This window comes from Triplophysa rosa, linkage group LG8 (assembly GCF_024868665.1).
Source record: "Triplophysa rosa linkage group LG8, Trosa_1v2, whole genome shotgun sequence".
Classification (NCBI taxonomy): Eukaryota; Metazoa; Chordata; class Actinopteri; order Cypriniformes; family Nemacheilidae; genus Triplophysa; species Triplophysa rosa.
The window spans coordinates 22,160,595-22,184,026 of record NC_079897.1 but is presented as its reverse complement, the minus strand read 5'-3'; the positions used below and the strand labels follow the sequence as shown (position 1 = coordinate 22,184,026).

The window sequence follows — 23,432 nt, the reverse complement described above, 5'->3', positions numbered from 1 at the left end:
CTTATCCTTTATCAGTTCTAGAGTGTAAAGTGTCGTGGCTGAATCGGTGTTCTGACCTCAATTTAATCAGAATCAAAATCAGGAAGAGCTTTATTGCCAAGTGTGCTTGGACACACAAGGAATTTGTCTTTGTGACAGAAGCTTCCAGTGCACATACAGGTTAAGAAAGTGACAAGGCACAGGTAACAAAACGTAAAAAATAAATATGCGAGAGACTGCACATTTGACAAAAGGACAATAGGCAGTATATTGTATGTACAGATGTGCTACATACAAATTATACTGTGTTATATACAAGTTATGCAGGGGAATGTGGATAGCTGAATATTATATCAATGACATATGTATAATAAATATGAGTATATAGGTGTGCATTGCACGTGGTTTTATTGCACAGTAGAACGTTTAACTGTTCACGAGGTAGATGGCCTGAGGGAAGAAACTTTTCCTATGTCTGGCTGTTTTGGTGCTCTGTGCTCTGTAGCGCCGACCAGACGGCAGCAGTTCAAAGAGAAAGTGTGCGGGGTGTGACGGGTCTTTACTCACTCTGGATGAGTGCAGGTCTTGTAGATTGGGGAGGGTTGTGCCAGTGATTCGCTCAGCAGTCCGGACTATCTGTTGTAGTCTTCGGAGGTCAGTTTTTGAGCCGAACCAGACAGTTATGGAAGTGCAGCTACGAGCTACAGTGTTTGGGGGAGGAGAGTGAAGTTTTCGCGGGCAGTCCTAGCCAAACATAGGCGGGGACTATATGTAGTGACGTAAATCCGCGGCGGTTCGCGAATCGGACTAGGGACGACTCGTTTGCTTGACTCAGGGTCGACTTCCTTTTTTCCAAGGCAATAACTTTGTTATTCATTCACCTTCGGATTTACAACTTGGAAGACTGCTTACTTTCAAACACGGCAATATTACACACTGCATGAAATGTAATTTTCATGATCTCATGTTATGTACTCTTCAAGTTAAGTTAAATGCATTACAAATTAACCAACACTTTTCAATTTGAGAAGAATAAAAAAGACCTTCTCCCTTTTTTCTTCAGCTGTCAGCAAAAACAAAATATGATATCAGAATAACAATAAAATAACTGAGAAGCTATTTAATAAATGACTTTGCAATGTAATAAATCAATATTTATGCCTCACATAATATGAATTGTGCATACAAATAAAGCAATACGATTCTCACCCTGATGTCTAACACTCACATAATGTTAAAACATGTAGTTCAGTGACACTTAACAGCACCATATAGGAGCTTTTTATGGCACATACAGTATAAAAACAAATGCTGAAATTCAGTTATGCTTTGATAAAGAATTTAGTGTGCCCTAAAATTTAATTCTTTATCGTAGCATGACTAAATTCAACACTTTGTTATTAATAATTTCTTTAAGAGCCCAGGATGAAGACTACAAGCTTCAAAGATTTTCGAAGACTTTACAGTTAACTTCTTAAAACAAAGATTGTTAAAAAATAATTTTGCACTCCTATAACTCAACATTACATGGGTAGTATCAAACAAGCATCAGATCGAGAAGAGACGTCAAGACGCCCTTAGAACTAGAAATGAACTGGTCATAGATGCAGTAACAGTTTGTGTGGTTAAACTTGATATAACAATCCTATTGATAGACTAAAACATTAAAGGCACCGTGTGACTTGTGGAGTGAGAGAAAAAAGAGGACAAATGGGAAACAGACGCAGACTGGTATTCAACTATGGGGCATAATAGCTTCTGGCTTGTCTGTCAAGAGATTTCCATTTCCAAAATGTGTGAATTATCCTCATTGCCTTTGTACGGTCACGTTCCTATTAAACAAGCTGCAGACTCATTCCTTATCTTCTCCAACAGGGACCACACAAATGATTTGCTAAATAGTGACTGAGTTCATATTTGAAAATGGGGCGATATTTCCATGAACTCATTCCGGTGGTAAATATGCACACTCATTGAATTACCATTTATGAGGGAAACATATTAGATATTATGGAGATATTTGTATTCTTTCCTTCTTCTGCCGGTACTCAACGAGTCTGGACTTATTATGCATGAAATCCATCAGGGCCAGAACACAGGACGTGTTGCCATGTAATATTAATATTTTTGTAATATTTTTACTGTAATGGCAACACGAGTCATCCATCATTCAGTTTTGGATTACACACAGGCAAAACATAAACTACACAAGCACTATGCAAGTATACACAGCAGCAGCTGGAGGTCATGAAACCGTATATTTTATATATTTGAAGATTCACGCAATTAAAATATGCCTCGATTCAAGAGCCTCGATTTTATTACCTGAAACAATAAATCAATAAAACGTCTCGCGTAATTATTTTACCGTCACAAACATTCTGGAGAGGTTTTCAGAGCATTGACTTTTGGAACCGTAAGCACATTGTCTTCCCACACATGCATGCACACGCATTCACATATGCTGTATTGAAATACCACACACGCACACACATCAGTCTCCACTGAGAGGTCCCGATTTGCCTCACAGATAGACTGACGAATCATTTTAGAGAGACGAATCACAAAGCTAAAATGCTAATGCAAACAAATGATGGAGGCATTTGTTATTCAGAATACTCGGAGGCAAACGTACCTCACTAGATAGAAACTAGATAACTGTTCAGGAGCGTGTATATAAGATCACTAAACATTTCAATGTAATCCAGTACATGTGCTTAAAAGCATGTTTACTGCTGTTTGTTTTGTGGCCCACTAACTTATAGAGTAAGAAATGATAAAGCATCAGAGATCAATCTGTTTTAATGTCACAAAATCTGTCAATGTTTAATTTACTGTTAAGTCAAGTATGCTGCTGTGAGCAAAAAAATGAGATCTTTTAATAAATCTCTGCAAGCGTCTAACATGCAAGGACAGTTCAATTCACAGCAAACGTATCTGTTGTTTGAAAAAATACCACACGCACATAGCAAAGTGCATGTGCCTTGTGAGTGAACTAAATGTGTCTTCTAAAGGATGGTATAGACTGAAATTAAAGTCATTATTCATTGATAATCTTTCCCTCCAGAAAGCTTAAAACTCAATAACTGCGAGGACTGCATCATTGAGTCGGTGAGTTGAACTTTCAGCCTGCTTCATGAAAGAATTCTTCTTTAGTTCAATTAATGAACCGGCTAGTAAGATTAATAATCAGCTAGTAAGACGCTTTCACTGATCTGGCCCTCGAGTTCTACTCACTGAATAAATGATTCACAGAAATGAATGAAACACAATCACCAACTATATGGAAACGGTGATGTAAAAGTTCTTTAAAAAACGTGTTCCACACAAAATAAAAAATAAATGAAATGACAGCTAAAAAAAACAAAAACAACATTGAAAATACCGGCACAACTGTAATTTTGAGGGTCAACTGCTGCTTTAACTAATGGAGACCAGATATGAATATGGTTCCCATTTTCAAACTGACAATGGAGAGAGGTAGTAGGCTAAGAGTGAGAGAGGATGATATGCTGAGAGAGTTGTATTGGTTGACTTTAGAAACAAAGCGATGTCCATTTTTGGCCTGCTTTTTTCAGGGCAACACGAACTTCATTCACACTTCTCAGGTTTGTCTCACACACACCCCTAATGGCGCTGTCGTGTACTCACGTTTCTTGACAGGATGCTCATGTGTCAACATGCGCGCCCACGTGTGCACATATACACACATTATGGGCAGGAGAAATATGATGTAAGATGGCTAACTGTGTTCCAAGACAACAATAATGAGTTATTTTAAAACAAAGCACAAAACCGGAGTCGTTTTGTAGTTTTAAGCGTTGACTCTAGTGTTAGCGACGATGTGTCAACAGTGGCCCCTAGCGTGTACTTACGGTACTGCACAGACGTACAATAAGTCTCCAAAGATTAGGGAGAAAATCTTTTGTTTGGAATTTTTTAGCAAAACTTTTTCTTTACCTTAAAATAATGTCATAAAAACGTGTAGTAAATAAAATAAAAATAATTTTATTAGTAAAATAAGTACAGATGTACAAAAAATATGAAAAATATTTTTAATTTTATTGATAAAGACACTAGTTGGATTGTGTCCGTTTAAACAACAGATGCTATGTCCATCTGTTTGTCCACTTATCCTGTTATTTATAGTCAATATGTTGCCAAGTATTCAGGGACTTAAGTTAACGCATATTGAGTACCCCAACCCCCTATTTATCAGCTATGTTAATGAAGGTATGTAGAGTACAGTATGTGAAGGAATTGCCTTCTCTAATTATCATGCTTTTCATGAAAGGATGAATTTATTTCTAGAAAGATCTCCATAGGAGGTCTTTGAAAAGTTGAGTATGCTTAATATTTAGGTGGCGGAGACTATCGCGTTTAGCACCTGCCACAAACACACCTCTGCTCTCTTGTATTATCCCATGTGGTCCTTGCCCTGACACAAAAGAGAATGAAGTGCTTCAGGTGCCAAAAACAGGTGGGCAAAAATATAACGAGAAAGAGAGAAAGGGAGTGAGAGAGTGAGTCCTGCTTTAGCCAAACTCCTCTACAGACTTCTACACATTATCTACACATTACACAGCACTGTGGGTCCGCAGGTAAGCCACATGCGATTTTTTCTTTTGTATTTTTCATTTATCTTTTTGATTAATAATTACATTTGGTAGAATAGTTATCAATAGTGATTGATTTATCATACACAATTTAAATCTGTAAATTACACGGCATGTGATGTGATGAATGTAATATGAACACGGTTATTGTAAGCACACCCAGGCACAACAATGAACTAGTTCCATCAATAGCATTTTATGTAAACATAATCGAAGTGTTATACATGCAACACGTTTTTGTTTCCATCTCAGATTGTTGTACATTACTCATAAGTGTAAGCAACAAAACAATGTTTTGTGCACAATTTAATCTAAATACATTTAATTTGTAATTATTCAATTTAGTCATAGTATTGATTAAACGGAGTCTTATTGCATAATGAAGCCGTCTGTTAATTTGAGTTTGCTTCTTCATCTCTTGCCATATACATTGATTTTTGTTACCAACCAACATAACTGATACAGCTACCCACTCTATACTGCCCTCTGCTGGCTGAACAGTTTTTCCGGGGCAGTGTCCTGGAGGTTCCAAACCCTCTGAAGATGTATGGCCTGTATTTGGAAGCAGTGAATGACTACATAAATGAATCGTACGGAGAGGACGTATGGAGACTAATTGAGGCCAGAGCAGAGATCCCTCACCTAAAATTTGTTCGACTCCAGATGTACAAGTGAGTTCATACTGTACCTTAATCAGAGTCAGATATCTAATAAATGACGTGTCATATTGCATTTGGCTGTACAAACACTCTAGTTGCGGTTTTACTATATTGTTGTTTGTTATTTTAGTGATAATCTTATCCTGCGATTGGCAAAGGCAGCTGGGGAAGTTTTGGGAAAAACTCATGATGAGCTCATGTATGCTTTTGGGGTCTACATGGTTAAGCGGATAGGAAACTATGGCTATGAGAGGATCCTAAAGGTGATTTACAATTTTGTAGACAAGGCTGGATGTAGTTATACACGTTATATACTTTACAAAAACAGGTTTAAGTCTAATGTACAGTATATGTCTTAGGTACTGGGTCGCAACGTGCGCGACTTCATCAATGAGCTGGATAACTTGCATGAGTATTTCCGTTTCTCATTCCCAAAAGTCCAGCCACCCAGTTTCTGTGTAGAGGAGGAGTGTGAGACCAGCCTCACCCTGCACTATCGCTCTACCAGAAAAGGCTTCACACAGTTTGTCAAAGGTAACGGTCACACTAAAAATAAAAATTCTGTCATCATTACTCGCCGTCATGCAAGTCAAAACCTTTGACTTTCTTCTGTAGAAACAAATTTTTACTGACTGGTATATGAGAGAATTTATCATTTGTCTGTTTCTGAATAATAAGTGAACAATAGTCTGCACTGACTGTTGCAATATCAGGTTTTTTTCCACACGATTTTTGTCTCAAAAAAATTCACATTGTTTGTAACAGAGATAGTCCACCCCAAAATAAAAAATCTGCCATCGTTTGTTCACCCCCATGATGTTTAAAGCCTGAACAGTATACGAGTCTTTCTTCTGTGGAAGACAAAAGATATTTTGAGAAATGTCTCTGGTTTTGTGTCTATACAATGGAAGTCAATGGGTTACAATGTTGTACCATCGGTCTTTAAAATATCCTCTTTTGTGTTGTGCAGAAGAAAGAAAGTGATATAGGGGTGAAATGACATGAGGGGGAATGACTGTTTCATTTTTATACTCAAAGTGATAGTTCACCCTTAAAGGACAATTCTGTCATCATTTACTCACCCTCTTGTCATTTCAAACTTCTATGACTTTCTTTATTCCGCAGAACACAAAAGAAGATATTTTGAAGAAAGTTGCTAACCGAACAGCACTGGCCCCCATGCACTACTATTGTATGGACTATTGTATGGACACAAAACCAATCCAAGTGAATGGGGGCCAGTTAGCGACATTCTTCGAAATATCTTCTTTAGTGTTCTGCGGAAGAAAGATAGTCATACAAGTTTGAAATTACAATTCTAGGGTGAGTAAACGATGACAGAATTTATATATTTGGGTGAACTATCACTTCAAGAATCAACCATCACACAAACGTTGACACAGTTGCCATGTTGACAGGACAAAATGTGCATCATAATCATTGCTTAGATATTAAAACCATCCTCCAGAATCAGAAGACAGACATATTTGATCAGACCTCAGACTAAGAAAGCTGGTCAGTCCACAGCGTTCCCAGGCTGTTTAAAATTCAAACGGCGCCTCTTGTCACTACTCTGCAGGGCAGCTCTCTCAGGTGGGCCGACAGTTTTACAACACAGACATCGAGGTGGAAATTCTGTCCAAAGAGGAAACCGAGAAAATGACATATGTGGTAGGAGTCCAAACAGACAAGACATTCACCTTCCTCTGTATACACAAACCCTGCTAAATTGTTCTTTATTCTCACTGTTGTACCTTCTCACCTCCTCCGAAGGTGTACAAGATGAATTTTGACAACGCTGCGTTTAAGCACCGTATGCCTCAACAGAAAACAGCTCCAGGCTATGAGAAACTGCCCATGAAGAGAGGAATCTTTTTCGACATGTTCCCCTTCAGCGTCATTTTCCGCAGGGACATGACCATGTTTTGGATCGGAGACGGTTTGAAGGAGGTGTTTTCTGATCTGCAGGGTAAAAAAGTAGACGAAGAATTTACACTGGTGCGACCCATGCTGGAATTCAGCTGGGACAATGTGAGTGAATGGGGAGAAATGGGACGGTAGTAGATTAGATTAAAGGCCTGCTGAAGTGACCAACGTGTTTTGTGTTTACTTGCTCATATGTTGTGTTCTTTTAGATCTACACCCACCTCAACAATGTGTTCGAGTTGTTGTCTAAAGCTGTGGTGGAGAGCAAACAGAAAGTCAACATTCCCAAACTCAGCAAAGAAGAACCAGAGGAGAAAGAGGAAAGCGAAAAACCCAAAAAGGAAGAAAGAGGTATGTTTCTTACATCAGTGATCGCAAACAACGCCTTGTCTATTATATCTCAGCTATTATTAGACATGTATGCTCCTTTATTTAGAGTAACGCAATGACTTAAAAACATCTGTGCTGTTTTCTTAGACATTAAGGTGATGGAGGACATAAAAGGCACGGACCAGGAATACAGCAGCTCTGTGACTCTATACAACAGCTCGGCAAACTCGGGAGGAGAGGACATCGAGCTGCTGGCTTTTCAGACAGTCACCGGTTAGGGATCTTCTTAAGTGCAGCCCTTAATGGCCTTCATCAGCATCTCTGAAGACACAATTGTTTGCTTGTGTGATATAAAACGCTTTTAGAAAACACTTCTCTGGCATAGGGACCGATGTAAAACAAAAGCTTGGAGTTCTATCAAGTGAATGAGATTACACTCATTATTTAAAGTGTTTTGGGATCGGTGCCAGATAAATTGGAAGTTAACGTGGCTCTCAGACGGCCTCCACATCACTCATATCAATACGCTAATTTAGATCCTCTGTAAAAGCAGTTAAAAAATTACATTTGCTCTCTCTCGATCAGGTAAGTGTAGCGAAACCATATTTGAAGACATGCGAGAGCCCCCTAAAAAGCCTCTCCATCTGAAGGGTCAGATGAAGTACGTCCCGCAGTGGGACTCCCTCATCTTCCTTGGAACCCCAATGTAAGCTTTCACAATCTCACCCATCTTTACAACACAGCAGTCTGAGCTAGCGGAAGACAGCGGTTCAGTTTCTATAACATAAAAAACTGATTTTCAGCACAGATATTTTAAAGGAACAATATCATACTCACTTATATTTTGTTTTATCTAAAGTCCACTTATTATGTTTAAGGACAGTCCTTTGCTCAGAAACTATTCCTGCTGAAAAAGACGATAGAAACCATCTCAAAAAAAACTAATGGTTTCCATTAAAATACTATTTTGAATCAACCCTGCTGAAAACAAATCCCTTTCAAACCATTATAACGTCTTTAATGGTTTCTACTGTTTTTTTCAGCAGGGATACCGGTAGATTTATTGGTTATACTTGGAATTGTATTGGTTTTAATGGAAACTATAGTGGTGTCTACTGGTATGTCATGGATTATTTTGGTGGGATGTCCCTGCTGAAAAAAACTATAGAAACCCAATAGAAACCATTACAGAAATTCTATTGATTTCCATTAAAATACCATTATGAACCATTAGCTTTTTCCTTTTAAACCATTACAAAATGCTTTTTTTTAGTGTGTTTTGGGCATTATTCCATTAGGATTTAACATCCCACCAATAGATTCCATCACACACCAGTAGAACCATTACAGTTTCCATTAAAACCAATACAAATCCCTATAAAACCATTAAAACCATTACAACTTCCTTAATGGTTTCTATGGTTTTTTTCAGCAGGGACCACAAAAAGGAATTTTGTAATGGTTTTAATGGAAAAGCTAATGGTTTATAATGCTATTTTAATGGAAACCATTAGAATTTGTGTGATTGCTTGTATTGTTTTTTTTTCTCAGCCGGGATAGTTTAACATTACCATTTTCACCCTCTCTCTTACAATTCAACAAATTCCTTGGTTTTCCTGATATTCCCCTTTTTAACCGTAGCTCTGTTTTCTAAAACAAAGTGTGTTTGTAAAAAGATGATAATTTAAAGCAATGCAAATGCTAAATCCAAGCTGAAGTCATTTAAATGTATTGTCCTTTCTGCCAGTATTGAGACAGTGGAGGACATGATAAAAATGGGCGTCTATGTCAATGATTTAAACCTGCACGACTCGAGCAGAGAGCTCATTCTGGCCGGAACACAGCAGTCGGCCGAACTGCAGCTTGCACTTGACCAGGTATGAGTCCAGCTCATCAAACATAACCTCAATTCTTTCAATGCATTTGAATGCAAAGCACAGCTACTGTGAAGTTGTTGCAGCCAAATTTTTCCTCCAAATTCACGAGTCTACGTGTGTGAAGAATTGACATGCGAGTGACGGCCTTATCTCCCACTGTGCCACCCACAGGAGCAGCAGAAGTATGCGCAGCTGCAGGAGATCATTAAAAAGCTGGATGAGGAGAAGAAGAGAGGGGACTCCCTACTGTACGCCATGATACCCAAAGCCGTGGCAGACAGACTGCGCAAGGGAATAACAGCCCTGGAGACATGTCAGGTACGGATACATGCCAAAACGTGTGGCGAATACACACACTACTACACAAAAACCAACAGCACTCGTTAATACACACATACACAACACTTAAACACACACACACACGTTTCCACCCATGCATTTACAAAACAGACATTTTTAAGGCTAATTCACATTATGGACACTGACAGTCTATTGTTGGAAAACACAACTGTTGTTTTCACTTAAGAGTTTGTTGGCGTTTGTCGGATCAGTGTGAATTAGCCTTAAGACCACGTTTAGCTGAAAAAAATAAGCATGTTTGTGTAAATCATTTAAAAAACTGGTGACGCACGTGTCTGCCATCAATAAATGTAATAAGAGTTTGGTGCCCCTAGTATAGACTGGCACTTTGACTATGAATATTCAAAGATCATTTGTCAAAAATCTAAAAAGGCAAACTTAAATATGAAAAAATCACTCAGAAAAATAGACTTTGTTCTTGATCTTCACTTTGCTGTCACGTTTCTGCAGGTGTTTCCAGACGTGACCATTCTGTTCAGCGACGTGGTGAAGTTTAATGAGATCTGTATCCACATAACCCCTATGCAGGTGGTGGACATGCTAAATGAAATCTACATCGTTTTTGACACGCTCAGCGAGAAGCACAACGTTTATAAGGTAATCAAAGTAATGCCAACAAAAGCAATCTGTCCACTGACACGACCCCTAAAAGTTCTTCAAACGAGCCCTCAGCTTTTTCCTTATTTTTAATCATTAAACAAAGTTGAAAGCCTTAGTGAATGATGATCCGTGTTCTTCCTCAGGTGGAGACCATACGTGATGCCTACATGGTGGTGGCAGGTGTGCCCAATAAGACCACGTTCCACGCCCATCACATCTGTGACATGGCTCTAGACATGCTGAGCTCCATCGATCACCTGAAAGACCCCTCCACCGGAGACAACATCCAGATCCGCGTGGGTGAGTGTACCTACGTACATCTTCACATAAGTGTAAAAGAATATAATTCTTATAATATCATTGACATTATGGTCTACCTAAATGCTTTTGGATGCTACAGATTCTTGACAGAAACAGTGATTTTGTGGTGGTTTTTACACAGGCATTCACTCTGGGATGGTGGTGGCTGGAGTGGTGGGTCTGAAGATGCCGAGATATTGTCTGTTCGGGGACACAGTAAACACAGCATCTCGGATGGAGTCAAATGGCGTGGTGTGCTTTTTTACAAAGCACTAGTAGAAATTAACCATGTAGACTGTTTGGCCTAATGATGAAAACTCTTTTTCTCTCCCTTTGTGTGTGGTTAGGGTATGCAAATCCATATCAGTCAGACCACCAAAGATCATCTAGAGCATGAGCCATACATCATTGAGGAACGCGGAAAGATTTTTGTAAAGGTAATACTGTCTATTTTCATCACCACTACCATTATCTATGTTATGCAGTATACATATTCACAACCACTAAGTTTACATTTATACTAGAGATGCACTATCGCCCGATAATTTAAAAACAGCCGACGACCAGGGCTGAGATATCCTGTCAATCAAAAGAGGACGGGAAAATGCAATTAATTTATTCTGTGTATATAGACAAGGTTAATTAACATCACCAGTTTGATGTTCAATATTAATAGTCATTATATGAATGAATAACATTCAGAAAGTTAAGAAATATGAATTTAATCTTCAAAATCGGTATCAGCAGATATCACTCGGTTAATCTTCAAAATCGGTTATCGTATCCGAGGAGAAATTTAGCATCGGACGGTGCATCTCAAATTTTTTTATTTACACATATATACATTTTGCAATACGTAGACAACAATGGATCACAAGTGCCTGTTTCATTTTCTTATTTTACAAAATTTAATATGTTCTTTTACTTTGTTTTAACATTTGTGTAGCAAATAATAAGAATAAAACAAAGTGCTTCTGGACCAGTTGTTTAGGTCTTGCAAATTAGTCTATATTAAAGGTTTTAATATTTTACTTTATTCCACATGCAGAAGAGAGTTACTAAGAAAAGTGGTCATGTGATCTCACGTGAGCCCCATGAGGTTATAGTAGGTCTACTGCATGTAAAATTAAACTGCTTTTTAGGCAGATACAGAAAAAATATTGAGAGCTCCTTAATCTTACTTAAAAAAGCAAAGGTGTGAAAAAGACCTCTAATCTTTCCCGATAAAGGGTAAAGGTTATATGAAGACATACTGGCTGAAGGGAAAGAAAGACCTCTCCTTTAAGACTCCAGCAGAGCTCAGATACAGCAATGAGCAGAAGGACTCTGAAGACAGAAGCTCTAACGGGTATGTGAGGACTAAATTCACTTAAAGGAAAAGTTCGCCCAAAAATGAAAGAAATTCTGTCTTCATTTACTCACTCTCACGTTGTTCCAAATCTGTGTAATTTTTCCGTTCTGATGAACAGAGAAAGATATTTGGAAGAATGCCTGTAACCAAACCATTCTTGGGCTTGCCCGATAGTAGGAAAAAATGCTTTATAAATTTCTTTGTTCTGTTGAACACAAAAGAAGATATTTTGGAGTTCTGGGGCACTTTTGACTAGCGTTGTAATTTTTCCTACTATGGTAGTCAATGGTGGCCTGTTTGGTAACAAGCATTCTTCCAAATATCTTTCTCTGCGTTCCTCAGAACAAAGACATTTATCCAGATTTGGAACAACTCGAGGCTGAGTAAATGATTACAGAATTTTTATTTTTGGGTTAACTGAACCTTTAAAATACGACATCATCATACAAATTTACAGCATTACCAATTAGCATAATGAACATTTTGGAAGGGCTTCAATGCACAGTGTTTTGCCTTTGTTCAAAAAACGTCTACTTTCTTTAGATGTTTCTTTTCCCCCTTAGTTCCACTTGCACCAACAGCAAACATCCCCCATCCGACATGAATACCCCCAATGAGGAACAGGCTGAGGGAAAGCCCACTCCTTCTGACCTTCCCCAGGACACCCTACAACCACTAGAGGGCACCTCAGACCCAACCACATTCATCAATGAGTCCCAGGAAAAAGAAAAGGCGAAAAAGATAAAGAATAACAAAGGAGGAAAAGCAGACAACGCATCGGGTAATGCACAGGAGAGCACTTCCCCTGCTGGGGGTCCGGATAACGCAGCTCCAGAGCTAAACAACAAAAAGCACAGTTTCAGAAGCCAATACGCACGATTGCCAGCCAATCTCCCCATGCGAAGCACATCCTGCAGTCTGCTGTGACAATCCTGGAGAGCTTGGTATGATAGTTTAATGCAAAACGATTGGCCCCGCAGACTTCTTTTCAACTTGTTTCCCCATTGGAAAATCCATTTTGTGCTTTGGTACATGATGGCTGGTTTCTAGCTGGTCTGAGTTGGTGGACCAGCTGGTAGCTGGACTGTTGCTGGTCCAAGATGGTCTACAGACTTTGACTGGCTAAAACACAGCTGGCATGTTCCAAAAAAAATGACTAACAGCTCAGATTTGACAGATCCATGTTTGATTATCAGATCAGATAGAAAATGATCAGACAACTGAATTCATGTCAGCAAATTCTACAATTTTAGTTAAAGACTGTGGCACATAAACAAAAAGTTTCAATGCAGATTTCTCTCATATCTGCCAAAAATAATTGGCTTTGTGGCTTAGTTGGGAAGCTAAACTTCATGATATTTCTGGAACACGATTTGACATTTCGGTATGAAAGTAAATAAGTCTGAATAATATTTTTGGTTGCTGGAAAACTGTTTGTCCTCGCATCTGGATACAGAGCAGGACATGATTTAATCTGGATCAAAAATTAGATTAAAAAAATCAGATTAGTCAGATTTAAAAAAATCCATAAAAATAAATATGTATAAAAACAATTTGTAACACTCTCTTTAAATCCGAGCATCAGATTGACAGCAGAGTACAGTCTGGTTGCCACTTCCCTCTTTCAAGAGTTTGAATAACCGTCTCTAAATATTTTAATATTAAATGTGATATGTTAAAATCTGTATTGAGTATATTAGCATATTTGTATGTACAGTTTTATTCCAGAAATATGTTTAAGATTTGAAATGTTCAGTATTACACATGTCATGATGTGCCGAATCATTGTTTTAACTGAATTACCTCATATTTATTAAATGTGATTGTTTCCATTACACTTTTTGCATTCACTGTTTGATGAGCACTGTAACATTGCTGTAAAACAGGTATATTGCTAAATTGGGAAAGATAAAACACATCAGATAAACGCAAGTGAACACGTGCACATCAAAAAGACATGCAACTACACTTAGAAAGGTCTGCACACATACAGTACGCACAGATGTACAAACACACTCCCACAAATACAACACTTTCACATGTAAACACGCAGAGATACAAGATAAACCAGGAAGCACACACCAGTATGACCACTTGAGCTACTTCTGTGCAATCCCATCGACTTTAAATGATTTCATTAATATTACTTTACGTAGATGCACAAATCATAAACAGTTAGATATTGTTTATGATAAAAACAACATGCATTTGATGATATAATAAGAAAATGCAATCTTGAAGTGTATTTTTGCTAATTAAGCCAGTTATGATATTCTCAATTTCCTGGCTGGCCAAGCGTACATTTAATTCAGTAAACGAAGCTTTTTAGCTTTCTAAACTTGCTATGTCTCTGAAAAGCATTACACACTTGTAAACACACCACATGACAGATATCATTCAGTGATAAAGAGGAAGCCACCAGGAAACCACTTAAACTACACTTCCTGTCTTTTGCCGTGGAGACAAGCCTAATTTTGACTTCGCCTAGACGCTTTTTTCAGAAAAACGCAAAATTGCTATGCGAGCATGTTAGAATTCACATAACCGTATACTATTTAAACTTAAAAATTAGTCCGGCTTAAATGAGGATCTAACCAATACTACGCCATGTAAACTGTCTTTATTTTTAGAGCCGAGTCACAGGCATGATTCCTTTTGAAGTCCATATGCATCAGTACTTACACCCAGATGGTTTCCATTCAGATAACAGACAGATAAGCGATTGGCTCCCATACTAATGCACAGACATTAACCCAAAGGGCGAGTTTCTATCACAAAGCACCTATTCATTGCCCAGCGATTTCTAATTTTAGCCACTAAACAATAACATACTGTAAGTTTGCATTAGGAAATACAATACAAAATGCTCCTAGTGTACAATCCATCTTTTCATAAATGACAGCACATCAAACAAACCTTTTTACTATACACAGCAGTAGGTATATTGTATTTTATATTATAGTTTTTACGTCAATGAAGTCAAAGGCATTTAAATAAGAAAAAGTTCAAACAATTATTAAAACAGGCTTTTAGTTATGTAGTATATCTAAAAAGTATGATAAATATAAAGATAATCAGTGATTTGGAATTAGTTGGTGTGCCTCTACATTGCCTGATAGCTAAAATAGGTTTTCTTGTGAGCGTGTTGTGGTTTCACAAGTTAAATCTAGAATTACTGAATACAGTCCTTTGGGATACTTCATTGTGATTGGTCCGTCAAATCATTCTGTGGCCACTGGTCAGATATTTTTGTACAACGACCTCTAATTGCTCATTGTCCCTTACAACCAGCACTGCAGTGTGCTTGTTTTATGTCTCTCTTATCATTCTCACATCTCGCTGTAAATCAATGTTAACTCAAATCAATATTTTATGTCCATTTATATATTCAATTAGCAGCCATGCAGTAAGGGGTATAACATATAGTCAAGCAGAGTAAATCCCTACAGTGATACAGGACCCAAGTTTCACAATCGGAGCCTGATTACCCGTCAGGGAACCATTTGCAATAATAACCAACTAAGTGTAAATCACCAAAATACCATATCTGTGTCCATTTGCATTAAACCAGTGACTTGTCTGTTTTTGATGGTAAACTAATAATTGGCCATAACTGGTCCGTGTCATGCAAATCAGTAGTAACAGAAAAACACAGTGGTTTTGTGGATAAGGACGATGGAGACATCGACGACAGAGGAAACACGAAAACAAACACAACACAGGATCATATAAGTCTGCAAGTGTGTACAGTGGCAACGGGCCTCTTCGTTTTTTTTCCTAATAAAATTATGATGGGGTGGGGGGGTTGGTTAGGCAAAAAAGAGAGCAGTGCAGTGTTGACACCAGTGTAGTGGCTGAATACCAGATCTACTGATCACAAAGAAGCGAAAACCTCCCCTTTCACCGGGATGCATCCAGGATTACTGTTAAATTCTTTACAAGGGCTGCACTTGTTAGGGCAGGCAAAGACACCATGTCAGCAGCTAACATACTGACAGGGCGGAGAGACAGAGACAGAGAGAGAGAGAGACTCAGGGGTGTGTCTTATACATTTAGTTCCTCAAGGAAGTACAAGTCAAATTATCTTGTTCTTGTTACTGTTGTGTGAACAAGATTTTTGTGTGCGAAGGACCCGAGTTGATTTAACCTGTCTGAAGAGATTTCATCACAGAGCACTAGATTTTAACCACCTGATCTGTGCGCAGACGGAGGACAGAGTTTGAGTAAGGAGGGTGAAAAAGAGAAAAGTCAGGTGAGTACTCAATGGTCCTGATCTCGGCACTCTCCTCCATCATCACACAGAGAGAGCTGTGATCGCTTACATGGGCAGAGAAAGAACTGATGTTACTACTTGTGATTTACAGCAATGAAAAATGTTACTAAAGGATGTTAAAATGATTTTTTACCCTAACAACAAGAAAGTTACCTTTAACATTTATAGATTTGCTTAAGTCTACTTAAAATACATGGATGTTTCTTACAACAATTTCAAGTCTAAACCTGTTTTGCTGTTCAACCACTCCCCATATAAACATGTGCAAGTCACAGGGATAGTTTATGTTGCATCGGGCGGACGGTTCATATAGTCCATTAAGTACTGTCTAGTTAAAGTTGAGATGATTTTACTGAAATAAAGAGTGTGATGTCATCATAACTCCATTAAACTTCTAATGACGGATTTATCAGCACGGCTGTCTCTGAAGCCCTCAACAAACTCCCAGCAACAGATTACGAGTCTTGTTATAGCAGCGAGTGTCAGGAGAGGTTAGCTGTTATGCGTTTAACTGAAAAGATTTGATCTGAAAGCTGTGCCACAGTTTCACTTCCTTTACGATCAGTTATGCACATGGTTTGGTAGTGTCACAAAAACAACTGATGAGTTTCATAGACTCTCACGCTTAAAAAGAGTGTTAGTAAAGTAAACAATGAAAGGGACATGTTGGGTTACGCAATAAAGGATGTTTTTCGCAATGACAGTATGTGACATCATCACATGTCATCACAGTCGATTCTTGCAGTTCAGGTGCTGTGGCAGAGGTGTAGTAATAATTAGAGGGAGAGGGCATAGTTCACCCGAAAATACAAATATTCTGTATGGCTTTCTTTCTTCTGCAGAACACAGAAGATATTTCGAAGAATGTTGGTAACCGAACAACAACGGTACCTATTCAATTCTATTGTATGGACACAAAACCAAAGCAAGTCAATGGGTACAAGCGAAAGTCAAAGTCATAAAGAAAGAAAGAAAGAAAGTCATAAAGTGTGTTATTGTCACACCGCGCCGCATCCAGTTCGGACAAAATGTAAAATTACGATGGGTTCTAATGTGTTTTTAACGTCTTTTGTCGAGTCGCATCGCGCCGGTGTAAACTCGGTTTAAGACTACCAGGGTCTGAGAAGTAGAAGAATTAAACCAGTTTCATTTGATCAATATCTAATCTCACCGCGGTAACAACAAACATACAGAGATCTCATTTGTAATCTTTCATATAGGCAGGTTGCTTCTCTTCTTTTAATCTACATATGCATGACAAGCCTAGAGGCGAACAAAAACACTCTTCTCCCCCACAGACTTTAAACAGGACTTTCCACACTCTCCTATTGTTACGAAACTTGTTGTAAAAGTCAGGTTTGTCCCCTCTGAATAAAAAACCCCACAGAGTGGGCTGCCAGTTACAGACTTAAGTCCAATGTTGCTCAAAGCAGGTTTTGACCTGTCCTTATATGCTGCCACTGGGGTTTGTGATGTGACATGCTGCTTTATAATGACAGGGTGACAACTGTGGTACACCAGAATGATTCCTAACTTCCTACAAATCCCCTGGGCTTTATCCACACACACACACACACACACACACACACAGGTACACACATGTGCTCACACACAACCCTAGGCTATGGGCTGAAGTCATCTGTGGAATGCTGAATATTTACCTTGTCTGTGAAAACCTTTCAATCAGTGCAGTGGATACAGGCAGCCGCTACATCTCAATGTAAATGTTTAAAAAGAGTTAAAGCAGGTCAGGACTTCATTTATGAATCTGAAATAGAGTGAATGATGAAAAGTGGGCATTACACACTAGAATGAAACCAAACCAAACTCCAGTTCTTTTTTAGACAATACCTAAATGTCTATGTGGCTATTAGTTAACATTATCCTATAACCCGTGGGACCTTAATGATGTCAGCGGAATAGTGTCATTTCAGAAAACACCATCAGAACACTGGCTCAAATATCAGATATCTATCCATTGCACTATAAGCAGATCTAAAATTACCGCTTAAAAGGAAGTAGTGGCTGTTAAACAGCAGAATATAGTTGCTTTTTCAGTTTAGCTAAAGTGTACAAAATGCTGATTGCTCAAATCAGCATGAACGCAGCTGTTTTGGTGTTCCATATCACAGAACTTACATTAATGCACAATCTAATGTACTCAAACGTTCCTAATTGAATGGAGTTCATTGGAAAACGAAACTCACTTAAGTGAATTAAAATTCAATCAGGTTGGTTCTCCATAAAACAGAATTGGATATAAAAACATAACACAGCTGATGGTCGCCGCGAGATTTGACTTGATTTTTTGCGTGTCTCGGTTCATTTGAAAGAACAGTGTGGATCATTTTCACATTAATATACTTTGCATTTGTTACAGAACTGCGGCGCAAACAAGGACTAGTGCAGTAATGAGAACAACTCTGAGCAAATTAGTTTGTAGCTTATAGTTTTTAATAAATGCAAGTTATGCAACACAGAAAGTTAATCAACAATGACAAGAACATCTAAGAATTTTTTCCCTGAGCAATAACTGAAGCAAAACGTGCATCTATAGGCCAAAAAAGCATATGAAGCACTAAAAAATGGAAGACTTTCTCAAAATACATAAATGCCAGGATCTTGATACAATCTTACTGTTTCAAGTAGGTACTTGTGCAACAACGATCTTCTCTCCTATGCTTGTCTTTGCATGTTTCCTCGACTATACGAACTGTGAAGCACTCTTAAACTATGCTTTGTTGGACTATCCAGAGTCTAGCATATAAATTAAGTTACATTCTTAAAATATAAGCTTATATTATTGCATTTCATTATCTACACATTATAAACACATGAAATTGTTCCAAGTAAAAACATTAACCTCATAATGGAAATCTATTGGATGTCATTGTGTCGGCATTAATGAGTGTTTAATGCTGGAGATAATGACACTTCAAAGGAGTCTAGAGAACAATTAGTGTTGTTTATGTGATGTATGGCCAATGATGACATGGCAGGACCTTCCCCTGGTGGGCAAGGTGTTGAACACTCTAGACAAGAGTCTGTGGGGACTTCCCGTGCTGGGACTCTAAAGGGGACTTCTCCTTGACAATTTTACAGATACATAGTAAAGACGATACCAATGGTAATGTCATTCAAGAAAACAAATATTTTTGGTTGTCCCCATCTCAAGAAGACCATATAACATAGCAATTCTTCCAGAATTACTTTATTTATCAAGCCTGACATTTTCTTAACACCTATGCCATTAGCAATTCTTCATGTATATCTTAGTTCTCCCTAGTCAGGTATTCATGCACTCACAAAATATAGAAAAAAATTAAGGGACCAGTTTTGCAGCATTCAGCATTTCTGCATGTATTGTGGCAATTTCAGTTCAGTGTGTGATGTTGAATTTCAACAGAAATAAACCTCAGGAATGACAAAGTCAAAGTGAAAGACTGAGAGAATGCCAAGAAGCATGAAAGAAAAAAATCAAGCTGCACCATCATATACACTAATCCTAAAAGTTATGTAAAAACATTAGTATTTTATAGCATTCATTTCTTTGCATTTATACATATTTCTATAAAATATTTCTATAAAAAGGCTACACAATAGAAACCCCTGCTGAAAAAAAAACCATAGAAACCATCACAGAAATTTTAATGGTTTGCATTAGAATACCCTTACAACCCATTAGCTTTTTCCATTAAAACCATTACAAAATTCCTTTTTGTAGTGTGTTTGGGGCATTATTCCAATAGGATTTAACATCCCACCAATAGAATCCATCACACACCAGTAGACACCATTATAGTTTCCATTAAAACCAAAGCAAATCCCATTATAACCATTTAAACCATTACAACTTCTTTAGTGGTTTCTATGTTTTTTTTCAGCAGGGCAACACCCTGCTGAAAAAAACAGCCGTGCTGAAAAAATCAATAGAAACCATTAAAGATGTTATATTGGTTTTATTGGTTTTAAAGGGATTTGTATTGGTTTAAATGGAAACTGTAATTGTCTAACTATTGGTTCATAACCCTGCTGAAAAAAAACAATAGAAACCATTAAAGATGTTACAATGGTTTTAAAGGGATTTGTATTGGTTTAAACGGAAACTGTAATGGTTCTACTGGTATGTGATGGATTCTATTGGTGGGATGTTAAATCCTACTGGACCTATGCCCAAAACACAGCATTTTGTAATGGTTTTAATGGAAAAAGCTAATGGTTCATAATGGTATTTATTGTAAACCATTAGAATATCTGTAATGGTTTCTGTTGGGGTTCTATTGTTTTTTTTCAGCAGGGAATGCAGTTGTAATGGCTTTCAATGGAGTTGCACTGGTTTCAATGGAAACCATAATGGGATGGGTTCTATTGGTGGGGTGTTATCTGCTGAGTGGGAACGAATACAACACCCATTAAATCAAACTAGAATAAAACACTACATTAAGGAATTTTGTAATATTTTTTATTATAAGCCAGTGATGCTTCACAATGGTATTTATAATGTAAATCGTTAGAATTTATGTTTTTCGCAAGAAGAGGAAACGTTGATCAAGCATCAACAAAAGAGAAATATAACCGCCTTGACTTACTCGATTTCCTTTCTTTCCTCCTTAGATATGGAGACGTTCAGCTCCAAGGACATGGCTCTCAAGGCCCAGAAAAAGATTCTGAGCCAAATGGCGAGCAAGTCCGTAGCGCAGATGTTTATCGACGAAACCAGCAGCGAGATTCTCGACGAGCTTTACCGCGTGTCGAAGGAGTACACTCGAAACCGCACCGAGGCCCAGAAAGTGGTGAAAGATCTTATTAAAGTGATGGTGAAGATCGCTGTGCTGTTCAGACACAATCGATTCAATGACGACGAGCTACAACTGGCACAGAGTTTCAAAAAGAAGCTGCACCAGGGAGCCATGACAGCCATCAGCTTCTACGAGGTAAACAACACTTGCACCTGCAACACCTGTAAGCAGCGTTTCTTGCATTTTATGTAGGCTATCGCACGAGAATTGTCCGTGTGGGTGTGCTCTTAAACGTTAAATTGTCATTTTAAGTGTATATACAAATTGATTATATTGATAACAGACGTAGGAATTGAATGTTGAATACAACAAGGTGTTAACGCAAATGAAGGTCTATCTATAAATATTGTCAATGGAGCAGCTTCTGAAACCATTAATAAAAATCCAGGGAGAAAAATACTACCTTTATTTGCCACTTTCTTTTGCATTTAATTTATTTGGAATGGAACCCCTATTGATTATTTATTGCTCATTAAATCAGTAGAGGCTACATTAAGGTCCAGTGTATGAAATTTAGTGGCATCTAGCGGTCGGTTTGGGAATTGCAACCAACGGCTCACTCCCCCACGCTTCAATATTATCCGACTACCCGGGGCCGCAATTCAAGGACCTGCACTTTTGGGACCGCACTTCTAGGACCCTAGTTTTTGAGGACCGAAAAAAATGCATAAGACAGTATTTCCACCCAATTCTAACTACTTTAATATTTGGGTTTATTACACCCAAATACTACTTTATTTCTTACAATTAAACCTTATTGCTAGCAGTTTAATGTTGAGTAATTATTGTGACTAACTAGCATAATATAATAACACATCAAGTAAAATAAACAATAAATCATGGTATAGCCTTTTCAATCACTAGATTAACCACATTTCAAGTACAGAGTGAAGACACAATGATGACTCGGGGTAGATTTAAGATTGTGTATATTATAAAACACAAAAAAAGGTTTACATGAACCACATTCATGCACCAACTTCATTGATGACATTTTCATTGACTCCTAAGAGAGATTATATTATATATAAGCGTAGAGAGAAAGAGAGAGAAGTGAATGAAATAATGAACATTCGGATGAACATGTTCAACTCTCTAATTTTACATTTCATATTTAAAAGATCTTAGTGACCACTAAGGCCGAAGCCTAGTACTTGTCCAATTTATTTATTAATCTTTTATCATACTATTGCCTGCACTGAGCTCTGTCCTTGAAATCACTTCATATAGACTACACAGTACATGACAAAATTTAGCACGTGGTATTTTAACAGTCAATTATGTCAAATGTAACAATCAATATTATAAAAATAATCTCAAAATGAAAAGACGTGCTCATAACATGCATCATGGGGTAATAACCAGGTTGACTGTGAGCATGTGACAATGAAAACATTAAGATTAATTTAAATTACACCTCTGAAGACATAGTTATGTATATTCTATTGCATTTCTGTCAATAGATCCTCCAAAAACTACACACTGGACCTTTAAACAAAGGCAGTCTGAACAAACACATTTTATGCCAACTAAACTTCCTTCTTTCTCCCCCTACAGGTAGACTTCACATTTGACAAGACAGTTATGTCAGACATACTGAAGGAAAGTAGGGACATACTCCTCAAGCTTGTAAACACTCACCTCACTGCTAAATCTCATGGACGAATCAACCACGTCTTTAACCATTACTCTGACCCAGAGCTCCTCACTCAGCTTTACAATCCATCTGGTTCCCTCAAGCCCCACCTCACCAAAATATGCAATGGACTTAATAAACTGCTGGAGGACGGGACGTTATGAGAACAGTGAGGTATTGACAGTCTTTTAAAAGGATTGGCATGCTGGAACACCTTGACTGATACTATGTACTCAAAGCAAAGAGGCAAAATGTGAACACTGTGGAGTGGATGAGGGCAAGGGACTTCACTTCAACCTTTAAAAGTGTTGCTGTGCTGTTAATATTTAAGCATTCCGTGAGCCTGATGCTGTTAACACAAGTTAATGTCAGACAGCCACGGAATGGACTGAGCTCAGATCAAATGTTTAAATATTTTATATGAACGTTTTTGTATCGCTGTGTTTCCAACTGTGCGGACTACTTATTTTTAATAACTGTGTTTAAACCACTGGGGTTCTACCACTCTGTTGTAAAATATACCAAACTGTATTCAAATATGTTAAAAAGACCACACAAATATTTTAGTAGGACACTGTTCACACTGCCATCTAGTGTTCCAAGTTTGTCACTACAAAGAAGTTGCATCAATTTTGATATAGATACTACACAAGTGATTGAACGTTTCTAAGGGTGATACACTGTGTTCTAAATAAATAAATATCTTTTAAATAATAAATAATATCC

General features: G+C 37.9%; 2 protein-coding genes across 3 annotated transcripts; both read left to right on the top strand.

Moving 5' to 3' along the window:
* The first annotated feature begins 4,348 nt into the window (after positions 1-4,348).
* On the top strand, positions 4,349-13,798 carry LOC130557605 (soluble guanylate cyclase 88E-like). Of its 2 annotated transcripts, XM_057339521.1 has the most exons (17): positions 4,349-4,580; positions 5,097-5,266; positions 5,385-5,517; positions 5,614-5,788; positions 6,834-6,925; positions 7,028-7,285; positions 7,390-7,531; positions 7,658-7,783; positions 8,096-8,216; positions 9,258-9,387; positions 9,559-9,705; positions 10,198-10,344; positions 10,491-10,647; positions 10,790-10,899; positions 10,995-11,084; positions 11,877-11,995; positions 12,562-13,798. In XM_057339521.1, the coding sequence occupies exons 2-17, from the start codon at positions 5,139-5,141 to the stop codon at positions 12,923-12,925; spliced, it is 2,439 nt and encodes an 812-aa protein (XP_057195504.1). In that variant the 5' UTR covers positions 4,349-4,580; positions 5,097-5,138; the 3' UTR covers positions 12,926-13,798. The 2 variants fall into 2 exon arrangements, with proteins under 2 accessions (XP_057195504.1, XP_057195505.1); XM_057339522.1 differs by lacking the exon at positions 4,349-4,580 and having other exon boundaries at positions 5,027-5,266.
* A 2,251-nt stretch (positions 13,799-16,049) lies between these two features.
* On the top strand, positions 16,050-23,419 carry tnfaip8l2b (tumor necrosis factor, alpha-induced protein 8-like 2b). The gene is made up of 3 exons (XM_057339528.1): positions 16,050-16,250; positions 20,886-21,205; positions 22,628-23,419. The coding sequence occupies exons 2-3, from the start codon at positions 20,888-20,890 to the stop codon at positions 22,868-22,870; spliced, it is 561 nt and encodes a 186-aa protein (XP_057195511.1). The 5' UTR covers positions 16,050-16,250; positions 20,886-20,887; the 3' UTR covers positions 22,871-23,419.
* The last annotated feature ends 13 nt before the right edge of the window (positions 23,420-23,432 follow it).

Coding starts and splice junctions, on each gene's coding strand:
- LOC130557605 (XM_057339521.1), top strand. CDS start 5,139: ATGTATGGCCTGTATTTGGAAGCAGTGAATGACTACATAAATGAATCG. Junction 10,345..10,490: donor AGAAGCACAACGTTTATAAG/GTAATCAAAGTA, acceptor GTTCTTCCTCAG/GTGGAGACCATACGTGATGC. Junction 11,996..12,561: donor GAAGACAGAAGCTCTAACGG/GTATGTGAGGAC, acceptor TTTCCCCCTTAG/TTCCACTTGCACCAACAGCA.
- tnfaip8l2b (XM_057339528.1), top strand. CDS start 20,888: ATGGAGACGTTCAGCTCCAAGGACATGGCTCTCAAGGCCCAGAAAAAG. Junction 21,206..22,627: donor CAGCCATCAGCTTCTACGAG/GTAAACAACACT, acceptor CTCCCCCTACAG/GTAGACTTCACATTTGACAA.